The 27,735-nt window shown below is 41.6% G+C and overlaps 1 protein-coding gene across 2 annotated transcripts in view; it reads right to left on the bottom strand.

Annotated features, from left to right (window-relative positions):
* ANO6 (anoctamin 6) overlaps window positions 1–27,735 on the bottom strand; it is a 198,490-nt gene that overhangs the window by 137,074 nt on the left and 33,681 nt on the right. Inside the window, exon 2 of one of the 2 annotated variants that reach the window (XM_045464997.1) lies at window positions 13,002–13,064. The exons of the other annotated variant lie outside the window; for it this stretch is intronic. Coding sequence (XP_045320953.1) covers window positions 13,002–13,064 — 63 coding nt within the window. The remainder of the gene's footprint in view (window positions 1–13,001; window positions 13,065–27,735) is intronic. 2 annotated transcript variants of the gene reach the window in all.

Here is a 27,735-nt window from a genome sequence, read left to right as displayed (position 1 = left end):
AGAAAAATAACCAACTCTGTGTGTCTCTTTCTTTCATTACACTCTGATTCTGTAACTTGAAATACCAGCTGGTAAGGATCTCCCAGTACTCTTCCCATAGATGACATGGGGCACAGTGATGGGGGTGGGGAAGCAGGCAGACCCAAACAGGAACATTCCAATCCTAATTTGGAAACTCTTAATTTAATGGGCTGGAAGGCCATTTCTTTTAGAATCCCATCAGGGACTTCAATCATGTGATTATCCTCCAGCTGGCCAGATGCAACTAAAGAGGTTCAAGTGTTTCTACTCTAGAAAATACCACACAGTAGTTATTTGAGATTGTAAAACTAAACAGATCACCTGAATGTAGCTAAATCACCTTAGAGATGTGAGGTATTTCCAATTTTTCAAAATCTGCATTTAACATGCTAATTACAGAAATACTAATACAAATGACACTTAGAGCAGATTGCCTTTCCCTAGGGAGTAATAATCCTGAGGATTGTTCCAGGATCAAATGTCTTAAATTACCAGTCCTCTGTGAGTGCATCTCAAGCCTGCTTTTGTCCTTATCCCCTCCCCTTTTTCTGTGTACCAAGTTTATATAAGCATCGGGCTTTCACACAAAATAACATCAATCATTTTTGCAGCATGCAACATGAGCTAAGCATTATAGGTGTTAGAGATGTAAAAATGTTAAGACATTCACATATGAAGGTTTTAGATTAAAAAAAACCAAACAAGCAAGCAACATACAAGTGACCATCCAGGGAGAAGAGATGCCACACAAGGCTCGGAAGGTGCTCCTGAGCCAGCCTGGCTGGGGGGTTGGAGGAGGTAGGTGGTCCCTACACCAAGTTCTGAGCCATGTACAAGACATAAGAGACCATCTAAGAGGCTGCTAAGAAAATCCAGGCTGGAACTAACATAATGATGGTGGTAGTGGGGATGAACAGAATTAGACGGAGTCCAGGGATATTAAGGCCTTAAAATCAACAGGCCCTGCAGGTGACTAGAGAGGAAGGTTAGAGACGCCCTGTCTTGGGAGTCCTGCCTGACCTGGGCAACTGGGTTCGCCAAGCAAGAAGGGCTTTTCAAATCTCCAACTTCTCCTTTACCGGTTTCAGTAAGAAATCTTAACCTTCTGATTTGTAGAAAAAGTACAAAACCAGATGCTTTCAGAGAGAAACATCATGAAGTTCCACTGCCAAATCAACCAAACTACATTCATTTATTCATTCAACCTCCAAGTATTTGGTGCCAGCACCCATCAAGGTTCTGGGGCTGCTGCAGTGATTGAGGACCCTGCTTCCCACCCTCTCCTCCTTGGCTTGAAGATTCCTCCCACACTTTGGTTCCCGTTCCCACTGGCTTCTTTCTAGAAGACATTCATTACTTTTTCCTGTGACTTCAACCTGCTCTTCATTTGCCCCTTGTTGACATTTTTCATGTTCAAAATTCTTCCAGCTAAGATAAGGGAGAGGGAGAGGGAGAGGGAGAGGGAGAGGGAGAGGGAGAGGGAGAGGGAGAGGGAGAGGGAGAGGGAGAGAGAAGAGAGAAGAGAAGAGAGAAGAGAAGAGAAGAGAAGAGAAGAGAAGAGAAGAGAAGAGAAAAGAAAAGAAGAAAAGAGAAAAAGCCCCTCTCCTTGGGCACTGTGACACTATCAAAATGTCAAATGCACATGTCCTTTGTCCCCACAATTCGATTTTAAGAACTTATTCTACAAAGATTCCTGTACACACACACATATATAAGGAAAGCACAGGTAAATATGTACAAGTATGTTCAGTATAGCATAGTGTGAGAAAGCAAAGATTTCCAAATAAAACTCAAAAATTTGGAGAATATACTACAGCACAATAGCAGACTACATACATCTGCTTTATGTGAAGAAAGGTCTGAAATACACAGGTAAAAATACAAGCTTTAGCAGACTATATGGCAATAAGTCCAATTTTTGGAAAGTAAATGTGTATCAATGTATGTATGCGATAGCACATTCACAGAAGAACCTGCAAGGATATACCTCAAACTATTAACGGTGATTATATATGAGGGAATGCAGTTATAAAGATTGTTGTCAGTCATACTTGTATTTAATTTTTAATTTTTATTTTTAATTTCAGAAAGAAAGCAGGCATGAGAGCAGGGGAGAGGAGCAGAGGGAGACAGAGAGAATCCTAAGCAGGCTCCACACTCAGCACTGAGCCCAACATGAGGCTCGATCCCATAACCCTGGGACCACAACCCAACCTGAAATCAAGAGTCAGACGCTCCACTGTGAGTCATATTTTACATGTTTTAAACTTTTACAGTGAGTATATATTGCTCTGATAACCAAAATAAAACAATAAAGATAAGAGGCTATCATAGAAAGGAAAAACAACTTTAATCAGCCTTTTCCACTGCACCTACTACATTACAACACAGTCCAAAATCCTTAATACTCTTGCCAGGGCTTTAGATGAGCTGGCACCCCTCTCCCAGGGACTCTACTTGTGACCACCTGCCACCTGACTCTGGCTAAGATCATCCACAATTTTCACGTGGCTGAACCTAACATCTGCTTTACATTTGTGCCTTATTTGACATCACAACAACCTTTGCCACAGCTGACCGTAACCGTTTTTGAAGACACCTTCTCTTGCTTTTCTTCCCTTAGAGGTTCTTTCATCTCTCTGGTCCCCTCTGTTGGTGCATCCTTCCTGATTGGAGCTTGACTTCTGAAAATATTCAGGTGGCCATGGCACCTGTTGTAATCTACCCACGGCATCCGTTGGCAGCTTTAGACTAAAGGTTCCAAATGCACTGCTCTATTTCAAGTGGTCTTGTCTCAACTCCAGATTCATACATCCAGCTTCTTATGTGACCCCTCCACCTAGAAACTTCCAAGACATGTCAGACTCACGGAGCATTCACACAGGACTTAGGTCTATACACACGCACAGAGCTACTCTTTCTCCATTATTTCCTGTCTCAGTAAATGACGCTACTATCCACGCAGCTGGGTAAGCCGGAAACCTGGGTGTTATCCTGGACTCCCCCTTCGTCTTCATCCCCACAACCAAATACTCACCAACCTATCATGCTGAACAGATCTTGAGTCTGTCTTCCTCTCTCCTCCTTACAATGCCAAGCAGCTCTGATCTGGGCTGGAGCAAAAATTCCCTGACCGATCGCCTGCCAGCAATTTCCACCCCCTCCCAATCCTTTCCCCCTTCAGTAGCGTCGGTGACCTTTGTAAATGAAATTATGAAAACGAAATTCAGTACTCTTCTGCTTTAAACCCTTTCGTGGCTTCCCATTAGGAAGCTATTTTCAAATTTATGATCACAAGCATGTGTTCTTTCTGTAAAGGGGGAAAGTAAAAACGACAATTTTTCATTTTTTTTAATTTTTTTACATTTATTTATTTTTGAGAGACAGACAGAGACAGCGTGAGCAGGGGAGGAGCAGAGAGAGAGGGAGACACAGAATCCGAAGCGGGCTCCAGGCTCTGAGCTGTCAGCACAGAGCCCGATGCGGGGCTCAAACTCACGAACCGCGAGATCATGACCTGAGCCGAAGTCAGACACTTAAATGACTGAGCCACCCAGGCACCCCAAGAACGATAATTTTTAAAGGACTCTGGTTACAAAGAGACCATCAGCATTGTGGAAGCCGGGGTTATGTCTGTTTAGTCTGATGTTGAAGCCCAGTGCCTGGCCAGGTCTCTGCACATGGCTGGCTCTAATAAATATGGACTAACCAGATGAATGACTGAATGAATAAACCTAGGCTGGCCACAGAGTTGAGGAAGGCATATTTTTGTTGTTGCACCTTGTCCTGTAAGATGAAATATGTATTCATATTACATATATCACATACTCATACACACACACACAAATACTGATGGAAAGAGTGAAAGAAAAATACACAGGAGGGGTCACTGATGGAGAGAGGCACAGGCAGAGGGGTTAACCTTAATCGGGGAAGCAAAGTTAAGTGTAAACATAAATTTATCTGTGCATTACACATTGCACACACACAGTTTCTTTTTTGAGGGAAGAAAAGAAGTTGAGGCAGCATCCCCTGAGGGTTTCTATTCCCTTTGCGATTTAAAAAGCAAGATGATCTACAAAGAATGAGGGAAAAGAGTGTGAAATATGAACATGAGAAAAGCAGCGAGAGTCGGAAATCCTTTCCAGGACTGATACGAGTGTCAGCTGGCTAGGTGTGCAGGGCTCAGGTTCTGTTCTGTGGTTTTTTTCCGGAGCTCTGCAAACGCTCAAGAGTCTGATTTTCTTTTTGGCCTCCTGTCCCTAAGACAATAGTTCCCCAGAGTCAGTATAAGAATTAAGCATATCCTAAAAGCCTGGGAAACTCTAACAAAACAATTCCTGTGTCCCACCCCACAGAGATTCTGTGTTAGTAACAGGGGGCAGGGGTGGCTCTGGTGTGCAACTCAGTCTGGGAAGCACTGCCTTAAGGAGCCTCGCCCTGGTCTCTGGCCCACAGGGTCACTGGCCTCACAGATCACATTTTCTCCTCAGTCACCGTAATGACCACTGCTGAGCACACTGGGTTACTGATCAAAGCAGCCAGTCAAAACCACAGTGACATGCAATGTCCACTCTGTCTTTCCATCTAACAAGAAATAGCAACATGGAGGAGAGAGAAAATACAGATGTGGCTATCATGTACTCACACATGGCTTCCATAGGAAGGACAATTTCCTGGTGGGCTGCTACCAAGAATGGCCATCCCTGCTAGAAGGTAAAAGGGAAAAAAAACAGACCTCTTTCTCTATTATCTTCCCTGTTCTTCTGGCTCAAAACTAACACTTTATCTCCCTATCGAGAACATGGATCCAAGTATGCTTTGCAGCTGAGCTCCTATCAGCTGAAAATAGTGCAGAGGAAAACAAAATTCAGAATTTTTAACCTTTTAACAGCTTCTTGTTCATGAAATGTGGGTTGCAATTTTACTTGAGACTTCTAAGATACCAGAGTTACAGAGACTAATACATGGAAAGGCTGAACTCGTGCATTTCTTCAGCTGGCTACTGCAACTCTGTTTCCTAATTTGGTGTTCAGTTACACATGATTATCTCAACTTCTTACAAATAAAAGCAATTTTTGGGTACAAAGAGATCTCAGAATCATCTACTTCAATGCCTTGGAACGATAGACGAGAAAACGATGAGAGAGAATGCACAGGATTAAGTATGAAATCTGGGAACAGAACCCACGCTTCCTAACTCATGGTCCAGGGAGCGTTCCACCACACTCAACCCCAACTGTATGTAAGAAAAGAACTAGAGTCGGTGAAAATAGAGATTCACAAGTGTGATCAAACACCTCATAAACAACAAAGAAAAACACGTCAAGTGAGGATTTCATTTAAAGGTGGACTATGAAACACCTGCACAGAGTCCTGCTTCAACCTCAACGCCACTGGAAAATAAACAGATATAAAGAGAACAGGAGAAGAGATAGTAACACAATTTTGGAAGCCGGAGAACAAATAGACTAGTGGCCAATGGCTCAGCAGACTGGAGAAAGCTCAATCCAAAACCAGGACTATCTAGAAGCAATTTCATTTAAATTATAAACCATAAAGGCGCTGAGGGACTGGTAGCATCAGGTTCCTCTGGAAGTGGGGGTGGAGGTGGGGCACAGAATTGGCTGGAACTCCATTTAAGAAGTAGAAAGACCCAATTCTCTCCCTCACTCCTTGAAGTAAATGCCTCCAACCCGCCATGGCCCACCTAGAAGATTGGTCTGAAAAGAGTCAGTAAGGGATTTTTGGACTAGAGGATTCTAGGCATAAGTGAGGATTGGGATTCCATACTGAAGAGAGATTACACGCTACAATTGTTACTGAATGTTGAGACACCCTAGCCTTGGACTTGGCTTTCTCACTAGTCATCTTTTTTCTGGAGAATCTGGTCAGTTCAAACAAACAAACAAAAAATAAACAAATAAAAATGAAAAATGAAAAACGTAAAAATACTAACATTAGGATTTCCTAAACAAAACAAAAACAAATACCTCAGCCACGTCATCCTAGAATGAAGCTAAACACAATATGCTATCAAAGAACCTCCAGTCATCCTTTTAGATAGCTAATCTAAAACAGGAGGGAACAATAAGACTTGCTGGATATTAGGTAAAACACCTAACAGAGAAACAACAAAGCAACTTGGAGGAGAGAGAAAAATCACAGGAAGAAGAAAGTTTAAAAAAATTCAAAACTCTAGCATCTTCAGATATCTGAGAAAAAGTACATTCATGAAATAAGGACAAGATATTATCGGAAAGAGAGAAAGAGAAATAAAAATATTAAATCTTAGAAATTAAAATGATGGCAGATTGAAAAGTCAATAGAAGGCTTGAAAGACACAATTCAGGAAATGGCCAAGAAAGGTGAATAAAAAAACAGAGATGGAAAGATGGAAAGTTTGGGGAACAATTCACGATAGCCAAGTCCAAAAAATAAAATGTTCATCATCAAAGAAAATGGAGGGGAAGTGATTGCAAAGGAAAGAAATTTCCCAGCATCAAAGGGCATTTTTCCCCCCCAGGACTGGAGGACATCTTTCACCCAAAACTAAAGGAGGCTGTTTTCCCTTTAAAGATAAGACAAGAATGGGGAGAGGGAAGGGGACCGGGTTTCCATAGTGAGGAGGCTGAGTTTCCAGCACATTAAATGCAAAGAGAACAACTATACCAAGGTACATCATAATGGAATTTCCCAAAAGAGTTTTTCATACCAAGGATTTTAAGTCCAAATGGCAGGAACTACACAAGAACAACACTGGAAGGCAGAGGCTTCAAAATTCTCAGTAGAGATGATTTCTGCTCAAGAATTATAAAGTTAGTCAAGCTGTCAGTTTAAAGCCAGGGGAACAAAGGCATTGTCAGACCTGCAAGTCTCAAAAACTTAGCTATTACACCTTTCCTCCATAAGGAACTGGAGACTGTGTGAAGCAGTAAACCAACAAGGAGTAAGTCATTAAGTTCCAGAGACCAGTGGCTCCGATACAAGAGAGGCAAAAGGAGTCTGCAGGAGAGCAGTGAAGGGGAAGCCCTAGCTGTTTGGGGGCCAAGAAAGCAACCCAGACAGAGACAAGATCAGAAGGGTCTGAGAGGAACTGACTCCCAACAGATGAACTTGGTGCATTCACTATGTGGTCCACTGAGAGATTTACAACTGGGGTAGAGTTTCAGGTTGAATATTCCTAAGTACATCCAAAATGAAGAGATTAAAAAAAAAAAAGTCAGTACAGTATTCACTGTGTAGTTTTGTGAGGAAAAGTAATCAAACTACATTCCAGGGCTCCTCTGTGGAAAGTACGATATAGTTCTAACAAAGTAAATGCTGCATATTGATCTTACCAAAATTACAATACAATTACAATATTGGGAGGATGGGAGTTGGGAAATTTGCATGAGAGGGGAGAGGAGCAGGGGTAGATGAACCCGGGCTAAACTTTTTCATCAGTAGATAACCACTGAAACGTTAATTTATGTTAATTAAAGATATAGAAGTCATTGTTAACATAATCAGCTGAAGTTAAAAATACTTGCCTCTCAGGAACAAAAACTGGAGGGGGACATGGTCTTTTTCACAACAAATCTTGTATTATTCACTTGTCTACTTACATAAACTTTTAAAAAATAATTATATACAACACTTTGCCAAAAGTAAAAAAAAATTTTTTTCCATTTACAAAAACTGGAAGTGAGGACTCATGTCAAACATCTCACAACAGGACACGACAGGTATAAACACAAGAACGCCACTTCTGGCACCTATTATGTGCCAGGCACTGTGCGAGATGCAGAAGACATTAACAGGTAACAACACAGAAAAAGTCCCTTTTCAGGAAACTGATGTTCCATAATCAGAGTAAACGTAAGGGGCACCTGGGTGGTTCAGTTGGTTAAGCGTCCAACTCTTGGTTTCAGTTCAGGTCATGATCTCCCGGTTCATGAGTTCGAGCCCCACATCAGGCTCTGCGCTGGCAGCACGGAGCCTGCTTGGGGTTCTCTCTCACCCTCTCTCTCTCTGCCCCTCCCCCTGCTCGTGCCATCTCTGTCTCTCTCAAAATAAATAAATAAACTTAAAAAAAAACTAAATGTAAGACAGGATAGGAATGTATCTACTAGAAGCAGCAACACATACAGCTTGAATGACCCTGAGAAATTTCACCAGAGTGAAGGGAAAAGACCCCAGATCGCAGCAGAGTGAAGAGGAAATGGGTAGTATACCTACACAACATTTAGGGATTCTCCCTTAACAAAGATAGAGAAATGGGGTGAGACACGGAGAGGGATATTAGGGTTGAGGAAGGTTCTTTAATTTTTAATATAGGGGTATCTGAGCATTAATTCACTTATTCCTTCAGTCATTCAAAAGACACTTATTGAGCACCACAACAGTGTTCCTATGCAGCTTATGACCTACTGGGGGACAGAGGCAATAAACAAAACACACAAAGTTAATTTCAGGTAGAGATAAATGCTCTGAAGTCAAATAAAACACGTGAAGGGAACAGAGAGTTAACAGTGCTATTTGGGATTGGTGAGTAAGGGAGGACAGCGAGCTCTAAGGGGTGGCATCTGAAGGAGAACTGAATGAAGCCCCAAGAGCAAGAATCCTAGACAGAAAAGGGTTGGGAGGTCAGAGCAGGTGGGGAGGAGGATGAGAAGAGCATTCTGGGAAGGAGGGGGACACATCAAGGGACAGTGAGGGGCCAGTGTAGCTGGAGCACCATGAGAGACAGGCATAGCAAGAAGACATGGGGACAAGGAGGTGGCGGGGGTCTTACGGTACACGGTTAGGAGCCTGCACTTCATACTGTTTGTAGAGAAGGCACTGCACCTAGTATAAAAGTATTAATACAGAAGAATCCCAGTGGCTGTTGTGTGAACTCAGACCATAAGGTAATGAATAGAGGCAGGAAGAGGGCTGAGGAAGTGATTCGAAGTCCCAGCAAGACATGGTGAAGGCCTGGGTTTAGACTCAGGTACGAGTTGGGAGATGAGGAGCGCTTGGGCTTGGGATAGATGCTAATGGGTCCGACATGAGGTGTGAAGGAAAGGCAGCGATCCAGGAAGACTTTAGGTTTGAGGGATTGAGCAACTGGGTGAAGTCACTGCCGAGATGATGAAAAGAGGAAGAAGTGTAGGTTTAGAAAACAAACCAGAAGTTGGTTTTGGAGATGCCATGTTTGCAAGAGTATAGCCAAGTGGAGAGGTAAAGCAAGCAGCTGAAAAGCCAGGGAGAGACAGAGATCAGGGAGGCAGATATGGAAGTCATCACCAAATAGATGGAAATGACTATCACCTAAGTAGTGAGCTGAGATGGGAAGCGGCCAGAGCACAAAGCTGTTGGCAGTCCAACGTTTAGAGGCCAGGACTAGGAAGAGAAGGATCCAGCAGAGGGGACAGAAAAGACAAGCGCGGTTGCAAGCGGAATCAAAATGGAGCAGCACCACAGAAGCCGCGCACAGAAAGAATTTCAGGAAGGAGGGAGTGGTCAGCTGTGCCCAGTGCTGCTAACGATAAGCATGAGCTCCGTGATCAAGGGCCAGGGCCTCCATGACTCATGATGAATGAACAATGCACTGAGATAACATATCTTATCCATAAATGCACTCAGACTACTTAATAAACTGGAATAGTAACCCTCAGTTCATCTAGAACACCAATGCTCTGTTTCCATGAATGCCTCGTCACATAGCCAGCCCTCCCTCCTTCAGGATTCTCCCAGCAACCCAGGAGATCCCCGGGCCTGAGAAATACAAGCAGCTCTCGTGGGTAGGTTTAAAAGAAATGGGGTAGCAGACCAGTGGGCACCGCAAAGAGAATCAGGTGTGCTTGGGTAGGACAGAACCATTCCACAGGTTTCTATATTTTTCTAACTCACAGCCTGTGAGAGAAAAATTAATGAAATCATTCCACCCATCTTCCATAGTCCTTGAAACTGCAAAATATCTTCAGTTTCTGCCACTTCCGATTACTGTTTCTAAATCCCTTTTCTCCCACTATTTGTCATACGATGCAGCACCTGACTTTTTATTATTATTATTATTAATCAGGTTTACTAAGGTTTAACTTATTATACACGGGAAAAAAATTTACCCTAAGTCTGATGCGTTTTGACTAATGTGTAGTCATGTAACCTCCAGGACAATTAAGATACAGAGTATTTCCATCACCCCAAAGAGCCTTCCCTTGCCCCTCCACACTCAATCTTCTCTGCTTGCTTCTGGTCCTTGGCAAGCAACCATCTGATGTCTCCCTACAGTTTTGTCTTTTCAGAATGTCATATACACGGAATCAAATCATACGCAGCCTCTTCTATCTGGCTTCTTTCACTAAGCAGAACATTTTTGAGATTTATCCATGTTGTTGGCCTGGATCAGTAATCTGTTCCTTTTTGCTACTGAACACTATTCCATTGTGTGGATGTACCATAGCCTATCCATTTGCCAACTGGTGGACATTTGAGTTATTTCCACGTATGCTAATTATGAATAAAACTTCTATAAACTTTTATTAGAGGGTCTTTTGTCGACACGGGTTTCCATTTCTCAAGTCAATACCTAGCAGTGGGGTTGCTGGGTCATGTAGCATCTAGCTTCTGTCCACTGAGAATAGCTAAACATCTACTGAGCACTTACCTTCTCTCTCACAATGTTCCAAGCTCTTTATATGCCTTATGTTATTTAATTCTCAAAACAGCAAGTTTAATCAAGTTATTATTATCCCTGCCTTTTTGATGAAGAAACTAAGGCACCAAGGGGTTAGGTGACTTGTCCAAGATCACACAGCTAGTAGGCAACAGGGCCAGGCCTCTCAAACCCAGGAATCACATGGCAAAGTGCAAACTATCAACCATTTTGCTTTGCTGCCTCCCTCAAGTCAAATGCGTGACATCTGAGAGATGAATTTACAAAATTCTGCCCGTGTTTGGACCAAAAATGGTCACTGCTGACTATTCCTTTCCCCTCTTCAAATCATGGCGATGAATACGCCTGAACTCTACACCACTGCAACAACGGCATGCCGTTTTAAAGTCAGAACTTTATAGAACATTATGAAGAAGTGCTTTTAACCATGTCACAGAAGCTTATAAATGTTAACCTATTAATGTTCAATAACAACTGTAAAGGAAGCTGCAAGTCAGCCCACTTCTACCAGTAAATACTGTCCTCTGGAGACTTTTCCACTCTCATGACTAAGAGGTCATGTTAGTAAGAAAATTACAGGGACTCTGGAATCAGACAGACCTGGATTTAAATTCTGGCTCTGCTCCGTAGTGGACAGGTGCATATATATGTCCTCGCACATAAAAGCTGGTGTGAATTAAGTCCTAATTTGCAGGGTAGTCCTAAAGATTTGATGACACAACATGGTTGAAACACTGAAGACTGTGTCTTATGTGTTTAATAAATCTCCTCTCCCCCATTCCCCTTCTCTTCCACAGTATACTGCTGAGCCTCTGAAATTAGCATGATAGAGGCTGGTTCCTTAGCAAAGTTGTATCAGTCTATTCATTTTCCGCCCAAATAGCAGCAAAGGAGAGACTGGACAGAAGTGCTTCTCTAAAATTTCATATTTCACCTTTAAAAAAAAAAAGTCATGCAAAAGGTTGCACTTTATATTCCACAGTATAATCAAAAATATTTTAATATAAAAGCATTTTACATTTCCCTCCAGCTAAATGACTTAGCTTTTTCCTGAAATTTTTAAGAATATTTGTTTAAGGAAGATTCCCGACGATATGGTGGCTTCACTTACCTGCTGCCACACTGCCACTTTCCTTTTTCTTAAGTTTTTATTTATTTATTTATTTTGAGAGAGAGACATTGTGAATGGTGGGGGGGGGGGGGGGGGGAACGGGTAGAGAGAAAGGGAGACAGAGAATCCCATGCAGGCTCTGCACTGTCAGCATGGAGCCTGAGATGGGGCTCGAACCCACGAAACCATGAGATCATGACCTGAGTGGATAAAGCAGTAGCCTAGAAGTCTAAGACTTCAGAACGAGCCCACACACTCCCATCATTCTCTCCTGGCTGCAACGTCTTAACATCATTTTCACATTTACCCCATAACTCAGTCCAGTTTATAGTCTAGGCTCCAAAAGCTTCAAATTCTCCACATAAGCCTCAAATTCTCCGTTACTCCTGTGTGCAGCCTCCTGGCCTCTTCAACTGAAGAGATACTAGTTGCAATCTGCTTTCTGAGACAAATCTCTGGTACAGCTACAAGAATAAACACAAATACTGCAAACCTGGAAATGTTTTTCAAATAAAAATAAGACACTGACCAAGCATGACCTTAAGTAAAGTGGGATGACAGAAGACAGTTTTTTTTTAAATCAACTGAAACGAATTTAATGTATGAATCCAGAGAACCAAAGGATTTAATTCAGCTATGTTAACAGAATGTGGCTTCTCAGAGTTTTATATGCAGTATGATAAAGGACATAATTTAATCCCTAAAACATATTTCCACGAAATAGCATTATTTTCCTCATACAACTTTTTGTCTTAAAATAAACGCCACATACTCCCTTCCACTGATGCCATACACACTCATAAGTACATTACCCAAAAGTCCCCAGATGTTTTAAGTAACGGCTTGTGAGGTCACTGAAATTTTATTTTCATTGTTATCAAAAGCCCCGTGAATTCTTTTTTCTCCAAAACCTCTGTTCTGGAAGGTAGGGATGGGGAGTCCTTGTGTATGAGATCTTGACCCACAGGACAGTGGGTCCTAGAAAAATAAATGACTTTTGCTTTCAGAAGCTATTTTCAGAAGCTAACATATAGAAATGGATTCTTGTTAGCAGTCCATGTGGACTAACTAAAAAATAAAGAATCAGGGAACCTCGACTCAACAAATTATCTGGGAGCCTACACCTTGCCAGCATGTTTCAGAAAGGATGACTCCTGTCATCCCGGAGTTGACAGTCTTAGAGGAGAGCTCGAGGCGCTGTTCAAATATAAAAGAAGGGCATCTTACCCCGACTGGATGAGTGGAGAGTATGAGGAGTCAGAAAAGGCCTCCTGGAGGCAGGAACATCACCTGAAGGATGAGGAAGCATCAATAAATACAACGGACAAATACCAGGGGGTGGTGTCGAGCAGCAGAGACCAGTTGGAGGGTCAGACCTGAGTCCCAAACTTGCTCCTGCAACAACTGGGATACGACCATGTTTTTCTCACCTGTGATATGCGATGGTTAGATTATGTCAGCTTGCCTTAACCCTTGCTGTGCATCAGAATCATCTGGGGGCTTTCTAGCAATACTGGCTCCCTCCTCTAGAAATGTGGTTTCAACTGGGGGGCATCTGTGTTTCTTTCAACAGCTTTCCAGGTGATGCTAGTCTGCAGCCAGGGCTGGGAACCCCTGAATGAGAGGTCTCTCATGTCTGTGGTTCTCAGCATCTAGAGCACAATAACATCCAAAGGGGAGCTTTTGAAGAATCCCAAGGCAGGTTGCATGCCAAACAGTTAACCCAGAATCTCTGTGGGTGGGACCCAGGCATCTGTAGTTTTTAAAGTTCCCAGGCTGATTCCAAGGTGCAGCCAAGGTTGACAGAACCACTGCTCTACGTCCCCTTAATACATTTCCTATTACAGCCACTGAAGGATGGGGAAAAAAAGGAAAGAGAAACTTTTAAGTCTCTCCCTCTCTTTTATTTCAAATTAAAAAGAGAACTGAATGTCAAAGACCACTGATGGATTTTTTTTTTTTAATTTTTTTTTTTTCAACGTTTATTCATTTTTGGGACAGAGAGAGACAGAGCATGAACGGGGGAGGGGCAGAGAGAGAGGGAGACACAGAATCGGAAACAGGCTCCAGGCTCTGAGCCATCAGCCCAGAGCCTGACGCGGGGCTCGAACTCACGGACCGCGAGATCGTGACCTGGCTGAAGTCGGACGCCTAACCGACTGCGCCACCCAGGCGCCCCGACCACTGATGGATTTTAAATGGCGTTGTAGTGGGGTGCCTCAATGGCTCAGTCGGTTAAGCATCTGACTTCAGCTCAGGTCATGATCTCACAGTTTGTGGGTTCGAGCCCCATGTCGGGCTCTGTGCTGACAGCTCAGAGCCTGGAGCCTGCTTCAGATTCTATGTTTCCCTCTCTCTCTGCTCCCCCCCTGCTCATTCATTCATTCATTCTCTCTCTTTCTCTCTCCCAAAGATCAATAAACATTGAAAAAAAATTTTTAATAAGGTTGTAGCACACAGTAGAGTTGATTTTGGACATGTACACAATTCATGCTGATGCAGGACAGGTAGAAAATGCCCATTCCAAAATGCTCTCAGTTCTAAATTTAAAATTCAGTGGAATACATATAAAATGACTCCATGGCGTGTTCTCTGCAATACTGAGCTAGAATTTGATTTGCATGGCTGACTAGAATATGAACATTACATTCCCTACCCCCAAGGTTACTTAAATCCACTTATTAGGGCAATGGTGAACTAAACAAACAGTAATTAGAAACACTCCAGACTACCTTTTAACTCTGTTGCTAAATTGTATTTTTCTTGCACCGAAGCCCATACACACAGCATGTCCACAAGCATTACACAAAACCAAAACCTCAGAAATATTTACATTAATAAGAGCATAAGCTCCTGTGGGTCTTCACATTGGATTCTGCCGGGAAGGAAGGCCTGCTTTGGAAGAGGGCTGTTCATTACTGTTATTTCTCACATCTGGGTAAATAAAGCACTGCCCACATGTGGTTAGAAATCCCAGGAGAAAATGAATTCTCCATGGGTCTGAAAATGAAGAACACCTCTGATAGACTGCCTCATTTCCTGAAATGAGTCAGAAATGAAAGTAATTCTTCAGCAAAGAACATCTGCACCGTGGCACAGCTTACAAAATAATGCCAGATGATACCCGTGGCTGAGAGGCCGGGCCTGAGGACGGAGGGAGGGCCTGGAGAACAGGACGGGTGGCCTCTGCACTGCACTTCGTCTCAGAGTCGCCGCTGCTAGCTTAGAGGGTCTGCAAATCCAATGAGCGGCCGGGCATCTCAGTCTCAGCTGTAAATCTTGATTAGCAGTAAGACTGCTTACATTCCATTAGAAAGCTGGCCCCTCTCCAAAGGGTAGAAGCAGCCAGAAAGGATTCATGTGCCATCGTGGGCACGGAAACAGCAATTCTTACAAGAAAAACTGTTCTACTTAACTAAAAATAGTTTCTGCCTGTTCATGATTCAGATAGACCTTTCTTCCGTAGGAGGAAGGACAGCGGCGTGATATGACCTAATGCTGCCAGGGGAAGCCCCTACTTCCACATTATTCAGGAAGGACGTTGTGGCATATGGTCAGGGGCTGGAGGGTAAGAAAGACTGAAATACCTTTCACAGCAACTAATAAGGGCCAATAAACAGGAAGGTGGGAAAAAAAAGGCTGCCTTTACCCAAACCGAATGCCAGTTGTTTTTATTAGGTAGCTCATCCCTCTTCTCTCCATAATGTGTATTTAAAAGGAATCCAGGGGCGCCTGGGTGGCGCAGTCGGTTAAGCGTCCGACTTCAGCCAGGTCACAATCTCGCGGTCCATGAGTTCGAGCCCCGCGTCGGGCTCTGGGCTGATGGCTCAGAGCCTGGAGCCTGTTTCCGATTCTGTGTCTCCCTCTCTCTCTGCCCCTCCCCCGTTCATGCTCTGTCTCTCTCTGTCCCAAAAATAAATAAACGTTGAAAAAAAAATAAAATAAATAAAATAAAATAAAAGGAATCCAAATCCATTATTTGTAATGGAGGCAAGGGTTGGGGAAGGTACCCAGAAACAACTTAAATGCCCATTAAATGGTCACTAGTTACATTAAAACACAGGACATATACAATGGCATTGTAATACAATGTAGTCATACAGAGGGTGTGTAGATACCTAGAGATCTGTGTTTTGTGTGATACATTAAGATCAGAGAAAAAATGTACCTGGACTCCGCATAGTAAACATTTGTGTAAATATATTTAAAGAGGTTGCCTTAGTGTGGAAGGAAGGGACTAGGAGAGCATTCATTTTCCTTTTATAACCTTGAATACAGTTTGAATTATCTTTTCATGTTCTTACCCTCCCTCTTTAACAATAGGCACTAACTAGGTAGAAGGCTATTTTTGGTTTCTTCTTTTTACTAGTCTCTATATAAAATAAATGAAGGTTATTTTAAATAGATGTTATGTGCTAAATTGTGTCTCCTCAAAATCCTCAAAATGCTCAAGCCTTAACTCCCCATACACAGAATATAACTGTATGCACCTTAAAGAGGTGATGAAGTTAAAATGAGGCCATTTGAGTGATCCCTGATCCAAGCTGACTGGCTTTAAAGAGAAGATCCAGACAGAGAGACCCCACACACAAAGATATGCACGCATAGAGAAAAGACCATGTGAGGACATAGCGAGAAGGTGGCAGCTGCAAGCCAAGGAGAGAAACCTCAGAAGAAACCAAATGTGCCAACACTTTGACCTTGGACTTCCACCCTCCAGAACTATGAGAAAATAAATTTATCTATAAACCAACAGATGAATGAAGTTCAACTAACACAACATGGGGAGAGGCACCCATAAAAGTATTTAATGTGTCAAAAACCCACAATGTCTGCTATGATGCATCCTTTGGCATGCATCATAGCGGACAAAGAAATCAGGGCCACATTTGGCACGCAAAGACATCGGGGCTCACTGTGCCTCTGACATCAGAGTCACCCCCCTTTAAGTGGCTTGTGTCAGGAATAGAACAAGTTTCCAACCTCCCTAGTCAGGACTCCATTTGCTCATTCACTTACCATTTATGGTATTTTTAACAAGTCCCATAACTTGAAGGACTAGCAGTCAAGATATTTATTAGCATCTTTTAAAGGCCTGGTTCATGTTCAAAAGGCTTTCTTCCTGTGCTGATAACTAGTGAAGAGGAAGGTATCACAGTAATATTATTAATTCAATTTAAAAAATTAAAAAAAAAAACCTTGGTGCCAGAGTTTTTTTTTTTTAAACATCCAGAAAAACAAATGACATGCCACTTTTGTGTGCCAACCTAATTTTTTATACTTTAACACACGTGGTCGCAGACCATCATGCAATATATTAAAAATATGGTGGCCCAATGCTGAAATTTCTTTATGACATTTTATAGATTTTTTACAAATTAATCTTTTCTTTAAAAATAGAATTTAAAAATCAAAGATATATTAAAATCACAGACTTTGCCTATAGAGTCTATAACCGAGAAGTGGGCTAAGATCCAGGCACATGAAAATAAGATTAAAACTTGAAGATAAATATTTGGTACAGTCAGTTCAGGCTTCATTCAGAGAAAGGTGGAATCAACTTTTGCCTTGAATGGTACGGGAAACTTTCACCAAGGGCAAATGCTGTAAGCCAATCTGGGATTAGATACATAAAAGTTAAGGAGAAGTGATGTATGTGCACCTCTATCTTGCTACTAAAGTTTTGAAGGTAAGAACTTTACCTAAGATCCTAACGGAGTGTCTGGCAAATAATAGCCATTTGCCAGAGAAACAGCTGGAGAAGTACACCTTTGTGTAAGAATCTAGTGCAGATTCTTGTAAGGAGGTTGTAGGGTATAAAGTTAAAGAAGTCGGGGTCAACCTGTACACATATTGAAATCTGGGCTTTATCCCTATGCAGTGTGGACTCTTAGAAGGTGTGTCTGGAGGAGAATGTTATAAAGAACACAGATGGGACCAGCAGTGATGTGCAGAAGGGAACAGAGGTGGTAGGGGAATGACAAGGATCAATCAATCAAGAGGTGTCAGGGGGTTAATCAGGTGACCTCTTGGGGTGTCTCAGCCTCCCAATGTGTGAAATGGGCATCATACTACCTATCTTCATAGGACTGTTATGAATGCTAACAGGACATAACACATGGATTGACAGTAAGCATTTAAGGAAATATCATTGCCATTACATTTATCTCTCTACACTGAAAGATATGGAAGAAAATGAGAGCGAGAACAAGTGTAAGGTATTCATCTAGGGTGCGTCTACTTAGGCTCTCCTCAAGTGCCTTAAACAGTGATAATGGCTGTCATCTTTTTTGGAAGTGGAGTGTGCTATATTTATTCCCTAGTTCTCCAGAATTTAACACATCGATCCAGTAGACCCAGGAGGAACAGATGTCTGGAATGGTCTTTAAAATCAAGACACTCGAAAATGAATTTTTAAGTTGTTTTTATATAAAAGTAACTAACAGGCTAATGCCAATCAGTTTTGAAACACTAAATTAATGGACTCAGCTATAAGTCCAGGAAAACCATTTTCATAATGAAAATGCCAACGCCTTTTTAATTAAGGACGGAATTGCCAACATAAAAGACTTAAGATAAATGAGGAATCATTCCTTTCTCTCATAAATGAAAGAACCTGATAACTGTGAATTATTTTGCGCTGTGGATTACCAGAAATTGTTTAGGATCTAAGCTACAGGATTTTCCAACTACATAATAATCACTTCATACTGGGGCTGACAGCCTCAGCCCAAATTTGGTGCTCTGGCTTTTCAAGTTCTTTTTTTTAATTATTGTCAGGGGGCCGGCCTCTGGTCCTGTATTTAGAGTCATTAGATATGAAGCTCTACTGAAGATAATGGCACTTTGTCAAACACAAAGCAATGTTAACTTTTTGTAAGTTTGACCTTACAAGATTTACTATACATAAAAAAGTATATGCACATGTATATAACGACGTGTATTTGTGGTAAAGCTTTACCAACTTAATTGTTATCTATCGGTCATCATAAAATAAATACATCAGAGATCTGTGTACTATTTTGATTCTCAATATTAATGATCTATTTAAAAACTATTTACTCTTTGGCCCCAGACCAGGTTTCCATATTTACTACATCACCGGAAGTTGTACTACTTAACATTAATAAAAAAAAAAAAAAAAAAACCTACAAAATTACTCAAAAGGGCTAACACAAAGGGAGCAAAATAAAACATCACTGGGTACTTTTGCCAGAGCCAACAGGGACTTTCCAATAAACACCTAGGCTAAGATGAAGACGTCAGTTGGCAAACAAATTAGTAGGCTAAGACCAACACAGAAAAAGGCATGCAAACACTTCAGCAGAACGTGATGACTATTGATAGACATCAACCAACACATGTATGTATGCAACACTGAAGATGAACAGCATCTTAGAAGAAAATGGCAGAAAGCCAAATCAGGAATTTAAAAGACAGAAGAGAAGAACTCCAAGGACAAGAACAAAGGCTAAGAAAACACGGGGCAGGTTATGGAGTAAACCACAAGAGAGCTCAAGAGAGATCTCTCTATCTACCCAACTGGTTTCCTTCAGAATGTCTCTTAAGTTTTCAAAACCTCAGAAGCTTCATCTATGGTCTGAACAGGGAAGATTATATACTATCCAAAAGTCTCTTCCAGCTGATAATAGACCAAAAATTTCTGTTTAGATGATAAACAGATACTTTGTTTTTTTATACGCTTTTTACTTCACAATGAGCTTCAAGTCTGCAAGTCTGAATTTCACAGAAGGAAGCCAAACTCTGTCAGCACACACATAGAACACAGCCCTAAAGCAGGAGTCAGACCAAGGCCTTTGATGGAAGTCAATCAGCTGGACAGTTCAAATGTCACCTGTGACACTAAATGTCAACCTCAGCCATATTCCCTTTGCCCCTGTCCTCCTTAGCTCTTCCCAGTTGGATACACTCACTTCTCAGCCCCAACTCTTCATATAATCCTACAAGTCAGACATACATTTATTTAAAAAGGTCAGTAGAGCTCACAAGATGGAACAGGCAAGGGAAATGCTTGGTGGCAGCTCCCAACCTTTAGAATGGTGAAGTTTGGGTTAACAATAACCAGTGCTCCAAAAGAATACCTCTTACTTTGCTGTTGTAGTAAGTAGTTCAGTAATTCCACTTTTCGAAACGTTCATAAAATAATCTGAATGTGAACAAATATTTACAAATATCTCACAATATTACTTATAACAGCTAAAAAAAAAAATCTGCTACACACTAGATCTATAATAATCAAGGAAAGATTGTGTAAATTATACCTAAGTTAGGGGCTCTCTTCCCATTTGCACCCCCGGCCCCCACGCTCACCCTCTGCAGGACTCCAACTGCCCACTTCTGGCTACTTCCTTCACCAGGCTTAAGGTCCAAGAAGAAGGGAAAAACCACATTTGGTTCACTACCTTAGCCAGAAAGTCTACATCATAGTGAGCACAAAAATCAGCATCTGTTGAAAGTTTGGTAGTAAATGCTTTCAAGTAAGTTATCTATGGCTGGATATTATGCAGTTTTAAGTGTGGTTTGTGAAGCATTTTTAAATATAGAGAATACCAAGGATAAAAAAAAAAAAAAGCTGTGGAGATGCACAGCAACGATGGTTACACAGAACAGTGACTATCTAATATTCCTGAATTACACATTCGAAGATGGATAAAATGGCCAATATCACATTATGTATATTTTACCATGATGAAAAATAAAATAATTAGGGAATGCTTATGAGGCAAGTTAAATGAAAAGGTGGGGTACCCTAGGTCTAAACGACATGAAATTACATCTGTGTTTCTAAAAGGCTAGAAAGTAGCATACTCAGGTACTCATGTTTGGTTTATCCTAGGGTGGTAGCACTAGGGGGGTGGATTTTTGCTTTATTTAAAATTTTCCGTGTTTTCCAAAATATCCACAAATGCCCATGTATAATGCATACAATCAGAAAAAAGATATGGACAGCAAGCACCAGGGATAGGAAGGTTTGCTCACCAGCAAACTCAACGTACATGGGAATCATTCACCTTGCTAAGATCCTTGATGTGCTTACATACCACATACGACCTCTGCTTGCCTTCACGGTGGAGATCATCCACAGGCATGCCAGTGGAGGCAAAATTTGGTATTTATTAGATTGAAATGTATTTTTCTTCTTTTTCTTTTTGCTATGCCAGAAAACATGCACTACAGATTTGCTACTCCATAAGTATCCTTTGCCTAGGCTGAGAAATGGCAATAGACGCTTGTTTTGGACATGTAAATGCCAAACTGGAACAAACACACAGTTATACTCTGAGGCGAAGGTTTTCAGGACCTGGGACAGGCCAGGTCTCTCCTCATGGAGAATGAGGCATCCAGACAGCCTCAGGAAAACTAGACTCATTGTATCTCACAGACAAGTCAGAAGCAAGGCCTTTGGAGTCACACAGACTTAGGACTGAAGTACCATATAACATAGACTGGGGATTGCCACCTCTGATTGTCACCTTGCATGCTCCTGGCTTCAGATTCCCCATAAATAAATGGGGATGGTAATACCTACCCCTCAGGCGTTAAAATGGTATGATGTCTGTAAATCAGAGATGTTGGAAAACCCAGAGCCTGTTGTCAGGAGATGCTCAGGCAGTACCCCTAGTTTATTTTCCTTTCCTTCTTTACAGCAAGTGTCTAATCTGGGAAAGCAACAGTGTAAATGAATTGAATGTCTAAAATGACCATCTATAACTAATAAAGGTAACATGATAGAGATATATCAAGATATTTTCAATAATCTTCAAATACACTCCATCATTTCAGAAGCCCTCATGATATAGTTCAGAACAATTTTCCTGTTCTTTGTTCCTCAGTAATTGGAAAATACTAATCACTATTCTCTGTGTACTTCATACGCCTGAGACCATGAAGCGCCCCTTCAGTTCCTTCTTTGACATTCTAATTTTTAAATCTTCCATTCCTTTAAACACATCTGTGACTCCCCTGAGCCCTCCGCAAGCTCCCCACACACCCTGTTAGCTGGGGATCCTCTGAATGCCTCTGAACAGAGCGGAGCATCACGCAAGGCAACCAGCCGCCTGCTTCATGCCTGGAGTGCTGAGCTTTGAAAAAAAAAACTACATAATCATTATGCTTCTGAAGGTTACTTGACTTTGGGCCACAGATGAGGGTGTGTGGGTGCTCCTGAGGCAGATCCAAGTGTGACCAACAGTGCCCGCTGTGTCTGCTCCAGTAACCTTTGTCCTTTGCTTTGCCTGTGCTGACCAAAACTGGTTAGCAAGCTGACGGCATCTGATATTGCATCAGACTCAATGCTGCACCAAATACCTCCCTTCAAAAGAACAGCCCCTGTCTTTGCAAAAGATCTGCTCCCTTCCTTGATTAGCGCTTTTACTTGAGGGCCTCCTTAGGCAAAGGATAATGGAACTCTTCAGCTGTTTGGGTTTGTGTGTATGGGTGTGTGCACGCTAAACCATGAACTCTACTCCCTTCAGGCTAGAAAGCTCAAATTCATTCTTCTAACAAACATGAACTGAGCCCAACACTAAATGCTGGGCATTCAAACATAAGACAGTCATGCCTTATACAAGAAAAGAGTATCAACAATTACACCACCACAGGGCAATATGTTCTAGAACAAAGGTATAATAGAGGATATTATTATAGCTGCACAGAGGGGTAGAGAAGGAGGAGCCTGGATCTGCTAAGAGTTGGATTCTAAGGATTCCAAGAGGATTCTAAGAGTTGGAGAATTCACACATCTCTTTACTGGCCAGCTCTGAGGAATGAATGAGCTGACCCACAGTGTCTCTGGGGGGTTAATGCCATTGCAGTCTTTTAATGCAGTCTATTTAATACCATTTCCTCCAAATTGCTTTGGTTACTGTATTTGCTTTCTTGTTCTCACATATTCACCTCCTTACTTTATTTTCAGAATAAAACATATGGTGCTTCCATTCTCTCCCCAGTCTTTCAACCCCATAATGTTTCCTGCCCTGGAGAGTTGCTTTGAATCTCAGGGAGAGAACACTGTAATGGCTCAGTGGGAGCAAATGAAGAGACAGGAATGAGCCTGCTTGGTGAAAGGAGCGAGAAGAGAGTGTGTGGGACTATTGCAAGAAGTGCCTGCATGACCAGGCTCTCAGTGGCTCCAGCAGGTAACTGCCCTGTAGATGCCAGGGGCATGACCACCAGCTGCAGCATGAGTCAGCTTATCTGCACATCATTTTCTATCCTCCACCCCTCACTTCCCCTATTTCCTGTGCTATAATATTTGTCAAACATTTTTAAACCTTTCATTGGCCGTGCAACTGTCTGGGAAAATCAGGTGAAATTCTCCAGAAAAATTCTCAGAAGCACATAAACATAAAATATGGTATCCAACTTCTGGGGATTCACAAACTTCCGAATCACTGGATACTAGGAGGGGGCATACAGTTCAGTTTGAATATTTTTGAGCTTCTACGGTGCCAAGCACCATGGTGACCCACCTCAAACACAACTCGTCATCATTCTCCCACACCCTGCCCAGAACACCTGTCCCACGTGTTCTGCCCAGGAAACATTATTCAGCCACTTAAGCATCACCTCTTGAATGAACACATTCATGAACTCTTCACCCTAATTCACCTGCCCCCAGAAGGACTACCTGCACCCTTCTTTCTGCCCTACTGAACTCTGCAGGTACTTGTATCAGAGATCCTACAATATTTACTGCCTTCATGTATTTATCCCTTTCTCCTCCTGCTAATTATAAGCAACCTGAATGTCGGACTATAATGTAATCAACTTTTGCTTCCAGATTCCGGTAAAATCCTCATTCAGGAGAAAAACACTGCACTGAGGAAAACAGACACAAGATCAAATACTTTTAACACGGTGCTCCTAATGCTTCATCCGATGAGTGACTATAAGCTAAATCTTCAAGGAGAAGCTACAGGAAATAAGACAAAGCCAGGATTGGACATTACAGACAGAGGAGAGAGCAAGGCATGCAGCCAAGAAACCATATGTACAGGGAGTAAGGTAATTCAGGATTCATGGTGACTTCAAAGGTAGGCAGGAAAAAGTCATAATCAATGAGGAGAGAGAAGTAAAACAGAATGAGGTTATGGAGGGCACTGAATGAAGTGTAGGGGAATCTGGATTTATTGCATAAAGGTGGAAAGTCACTGAGAAATTTCTGTTTAAAAAGTGACAGGGGCACCTGGGTGGCTCAGTTGGTTAAGTTTCCAACTTCAGCTCAGGTCACGATCTCACAGTTCGTGGGTTCATGCCCCACATCAGGCTCTGTGCTGACAGTTCAGAGCCTGGAGCCTGCTTCAGATTCTTTGTCTCGTTCTCTCTCTGCCCCTCCCCAGCTCACACTCTGTCTCTCAAAAATGAATATTAAAAAAATTTTTTTTAAAAAGTGACAAATGATAGTTATAGAAAATGGAGAAAAGGTACAAATAAGAAAAATCTGTAACCCCACCATATTGAGACAACCACTATTACTATTCTTTCATCTTTATATGTTATGTAAACATGTATGTATGTGTATGTGGCTGTGGTTTTCATGTTCTTTTGCCTCTGCTAATATTTATGAAGCATTTCTGAGGTACCAGACATTGTGTGAAATATACTACCTGCATTCTGCCACTATGCCATTTAATCCTCACAAAAATTCTTAGAGGTGGTTCCTACCATAATGCCATTTTCAAGAGGAAGACATAGTAAAGGGCAGGGGGTAAGTGCACAAGACCGTATGTACCAGAGCTGAGGTTCAACGCCAAGTTTCCTTACCTCAAAGGCGATAATTATATTTCAGTTTCTCATATTTATTCTCACACATTTATTTTATAAGATAAGTGAATCACTTTATCCAATTTTCTCAGAAAACTCCCTTTGGGTTCTTGATTAGCACTGTAGTAAACTGAAAAAAAAAAAAACCAAGCCTACAAAGCATCAACACTTTCCTACTGTCACCCCATACGGGGAGCACAGAAAACGCCCGGCATTTATTTCTTTTTGTAGTCTTGGTAAAGTTTGCAGTTTTCTTCCTCGTAGGTTTGTAAGTGTAGGAGGGTGGCATGTTCACATAGGTTCTTTGGACAGATTAATCTGGCAATAGTATTCTGAAGAAAGATGATTTGAGAAGACTGGAAGGCTAAAATACAAAGAGATACGACCACAGTCCAGGTGAGAGAGAGGAAAGCCAAGGACCACGGTAGTGATATTTGCGACTGAAGGAAGGGAATGGACTCAGAAACACATAAGATAGAATTTAAAGGTCTTGGGGCACCTGGGTGGCTCAGTCGGTTAAGCGTCTGACTCTTGATCGCGGCTCAGGTCATGATCTCACAGTCTGTGGGTTCAAGCCCTGTACTAACACCACAGCACAGAGCCTGCTTGAGATTTTCTCTCTCCCCTCTCTTTGCCCCTCCTCCCACACATGCTCCCTCTCTCAGAATGAATAAACAAAAAAAGAAAAAAAAATCGAAAGGGCTGGATGTGGAAAAAAAGCAGCAGCAGGGTGGTGTGAGAAGAGAGAGGTCGGAGGGGAAACTGGATGGTAATGCCATTCGTTCAGAAAGAGAACACAGGAAGACATGTGTTTTGAGTGTGTGCCTATTGGACACAGGAGGATAAGAGGTTCAACCGTGGACATTAAATCACTGAGCACATTCTGAGTGCCGACATTATGCCAGTGCCTGGCTGAGTCCTGGGGAGTCGGCAGTCAAGCCACTGAGGTCATCACAGGACAGGTGGAGTGGGGGTAACAGAGTGAAGGAGAAAGAAGGAAGTACAGAAGGGAGGGCATCCCAGTGGAAATGGCCTGGGGGCAGGGAGGTCTCTAGAGTCGAAGAACAGGCCAGAACCTCTAAACTGCAGGTGTGAATGGGAAAGCCCTGAGAAAACAAGGGCAAGAAGAGAAGTGGACTGAGGTTCGTACTCTAAGTAACATGAGCATTTTAAGCAGAGCAGAAGAAGCAGGAGACCAAGAAGGAACAGTCAGATGTAGGAAGAGGGCCAAGAGAGCCAGATCACAGAAGCCAAAAGGGGAGTGGAAGAAAATAACAACCCATCTTGAGATCATATTGCCCTTGGACTTCTCGGGAGGAATGACTTTTTTTTTTTTTTTTTTTTTTAAATTCAAAGGTCACTCGGTCTATTTTAAAAATTAAACAAAATCACATAAAAAGTCCATGATGAGGGTAAGAATTTACATCTCCTGGCTGTGCCTCTTAGAGTTTTATCCACCAGCCATATGGAGTTGATGATTAATATTCAGTAGGAAGTGAATTTATAATCAGGTGCCTGCCATTCAAATGTGAAAAGAAATGTTTTCTGCTCAGTACACCCAATAATACATTAATATATCTCCAGTTTAAAATACATTTATGAATAATTTTATACATTTTATAAATGTCCTGGCAAGAATGATAATAGAACAATCTATTTTCACTGCTACATGAAACAAAAAAGAGGAATGAAAGGTTCAGTTAATCAAGGAATTTAATATGCTTTATAATAAATATCAAACAGTCATTACTTTGGCTATCCAGAGGGTGACTGAGGTCAAAAGATGATTATAATAGCAAGAGTTTGTGCCCATATTTATTCTCTGTCAGTTGCTTATATTTGCATAAGAAGTTTCCTCTATTCATGAATTTTTTTAACCACATTAAAATGCTAGAAATCAAATTTGTTTTTCCTGATTTATATATGGGCAGTAATAATAAGATTTTGTAATGATTAACAGTAGTAACAAATAAATGGAAAACACTAGCCCTTCCAAAGGACCAGTGCAATGACAGACAGATATGAAAATAAATGACCTTTCTAAATGTGGTTTAGAAAGCCAGGAAAGCACCAGAATCTGAAATGATTACCGCGGCAGAGTTTGATGAAGCCAGGAAAGGCAAAATACTGTGGATTCTTCCTTTTTTGTCATCTTTCTCAACACTGTGCATGCATGTGCATGTGCACAAACCTACTGACAGCATCCTAATCAGAAGATGAGACGCAAGAACTTCCAGATTACAGTGGAGAGACGTGGGCCAGAGGGAGATGCCAGAGATGTTCATCCAGGAGGAAGTCATGGAGTCACAATTTCACTTCTTAACGATCACCCAGAACTGGGAGTCACCACTAGGAGAGACTATAATTCAATAAAACGAAAATGACTTTGGGGTGATTCTTTCTAAATTGAGGAGAATCCTATGGTTTCATGATGGTGGTGTCTGATGAGTAATGTCCATTTCAACCTTCTCCAGCAACACTTCTGCTTTTATTGGAGGAGAGAATTCCAAGGAAGAGAGAGAATGTGATAATGATGGCTAATCTTCTCTACGTTTTCAAAGGTGAACAACAGGAAGGGCTTCCAATACATCAAACACTCAAATGACCGGAATAATAAAAGCAGGAAAGGAAGGAGAAGAAAAAGGATTAAACAAATAAATGACACAAAGTAGATACTAGAAAATTAAGAAAACCGTGGTAAATAGGAGTAAAGTCTTATTGAGCTTGGTAATCTAGACATGCAAAAACTATGATCACTTAATTCGTCAGTGTTTACAATGTAAGAGACACTACATATGGCATGTTTAAGTAACAAACTAGCTTATTCTCAATTACAAACTATGTTAGGGAATTAAAAATTTGATGACTCAAATCTTAATCAGGGTTATTTTAAAAAGTGATTATTTTACGGCGTCACATTCGGGTAAAAATACATAATTAAACAACAGAACCAGGACACTTTGCTTTATGCATTCAAATATATTGAGTTTAGGGGTGTCTGGTTGACTCAGTAGGTTGGGTGTCTGATTTTTGATTGCACCTCAGGTCATAGTCTCACGGTTCGTGGGATGAGGCCCCCTTGACACAAGCTCTGTACTGGCAGCCTTTACCCTGCCTGGGATTCTCTCTCCCCTCTCTCTGCCCTTTCCTGTGCTTGTACTTTTTATCTCTCTAA

This window comes from Leopardus geoffroyi, chromosome B4 (genome assembly GCF_018350155.1).
Source record: "Leopardus geoffroyi isolate Oge1 chromosome B4, O.geoffroyi_Oge1_pat1.0, whole genome shotgun sequence".
In the NCBI taxonomy this organism is placed as follows: domain Eukaryota; kingdom Metazoa; phylum Chordata; class Mammalia; order Carnivora; family Felidae; genus Leopardus; species Leopardus geoffroyi.
The sequence above is the reverse complement of the archived record's forward strand: the minus strand, read 5'-3'. Positions and strand labels throughout refer to the sequence as shown.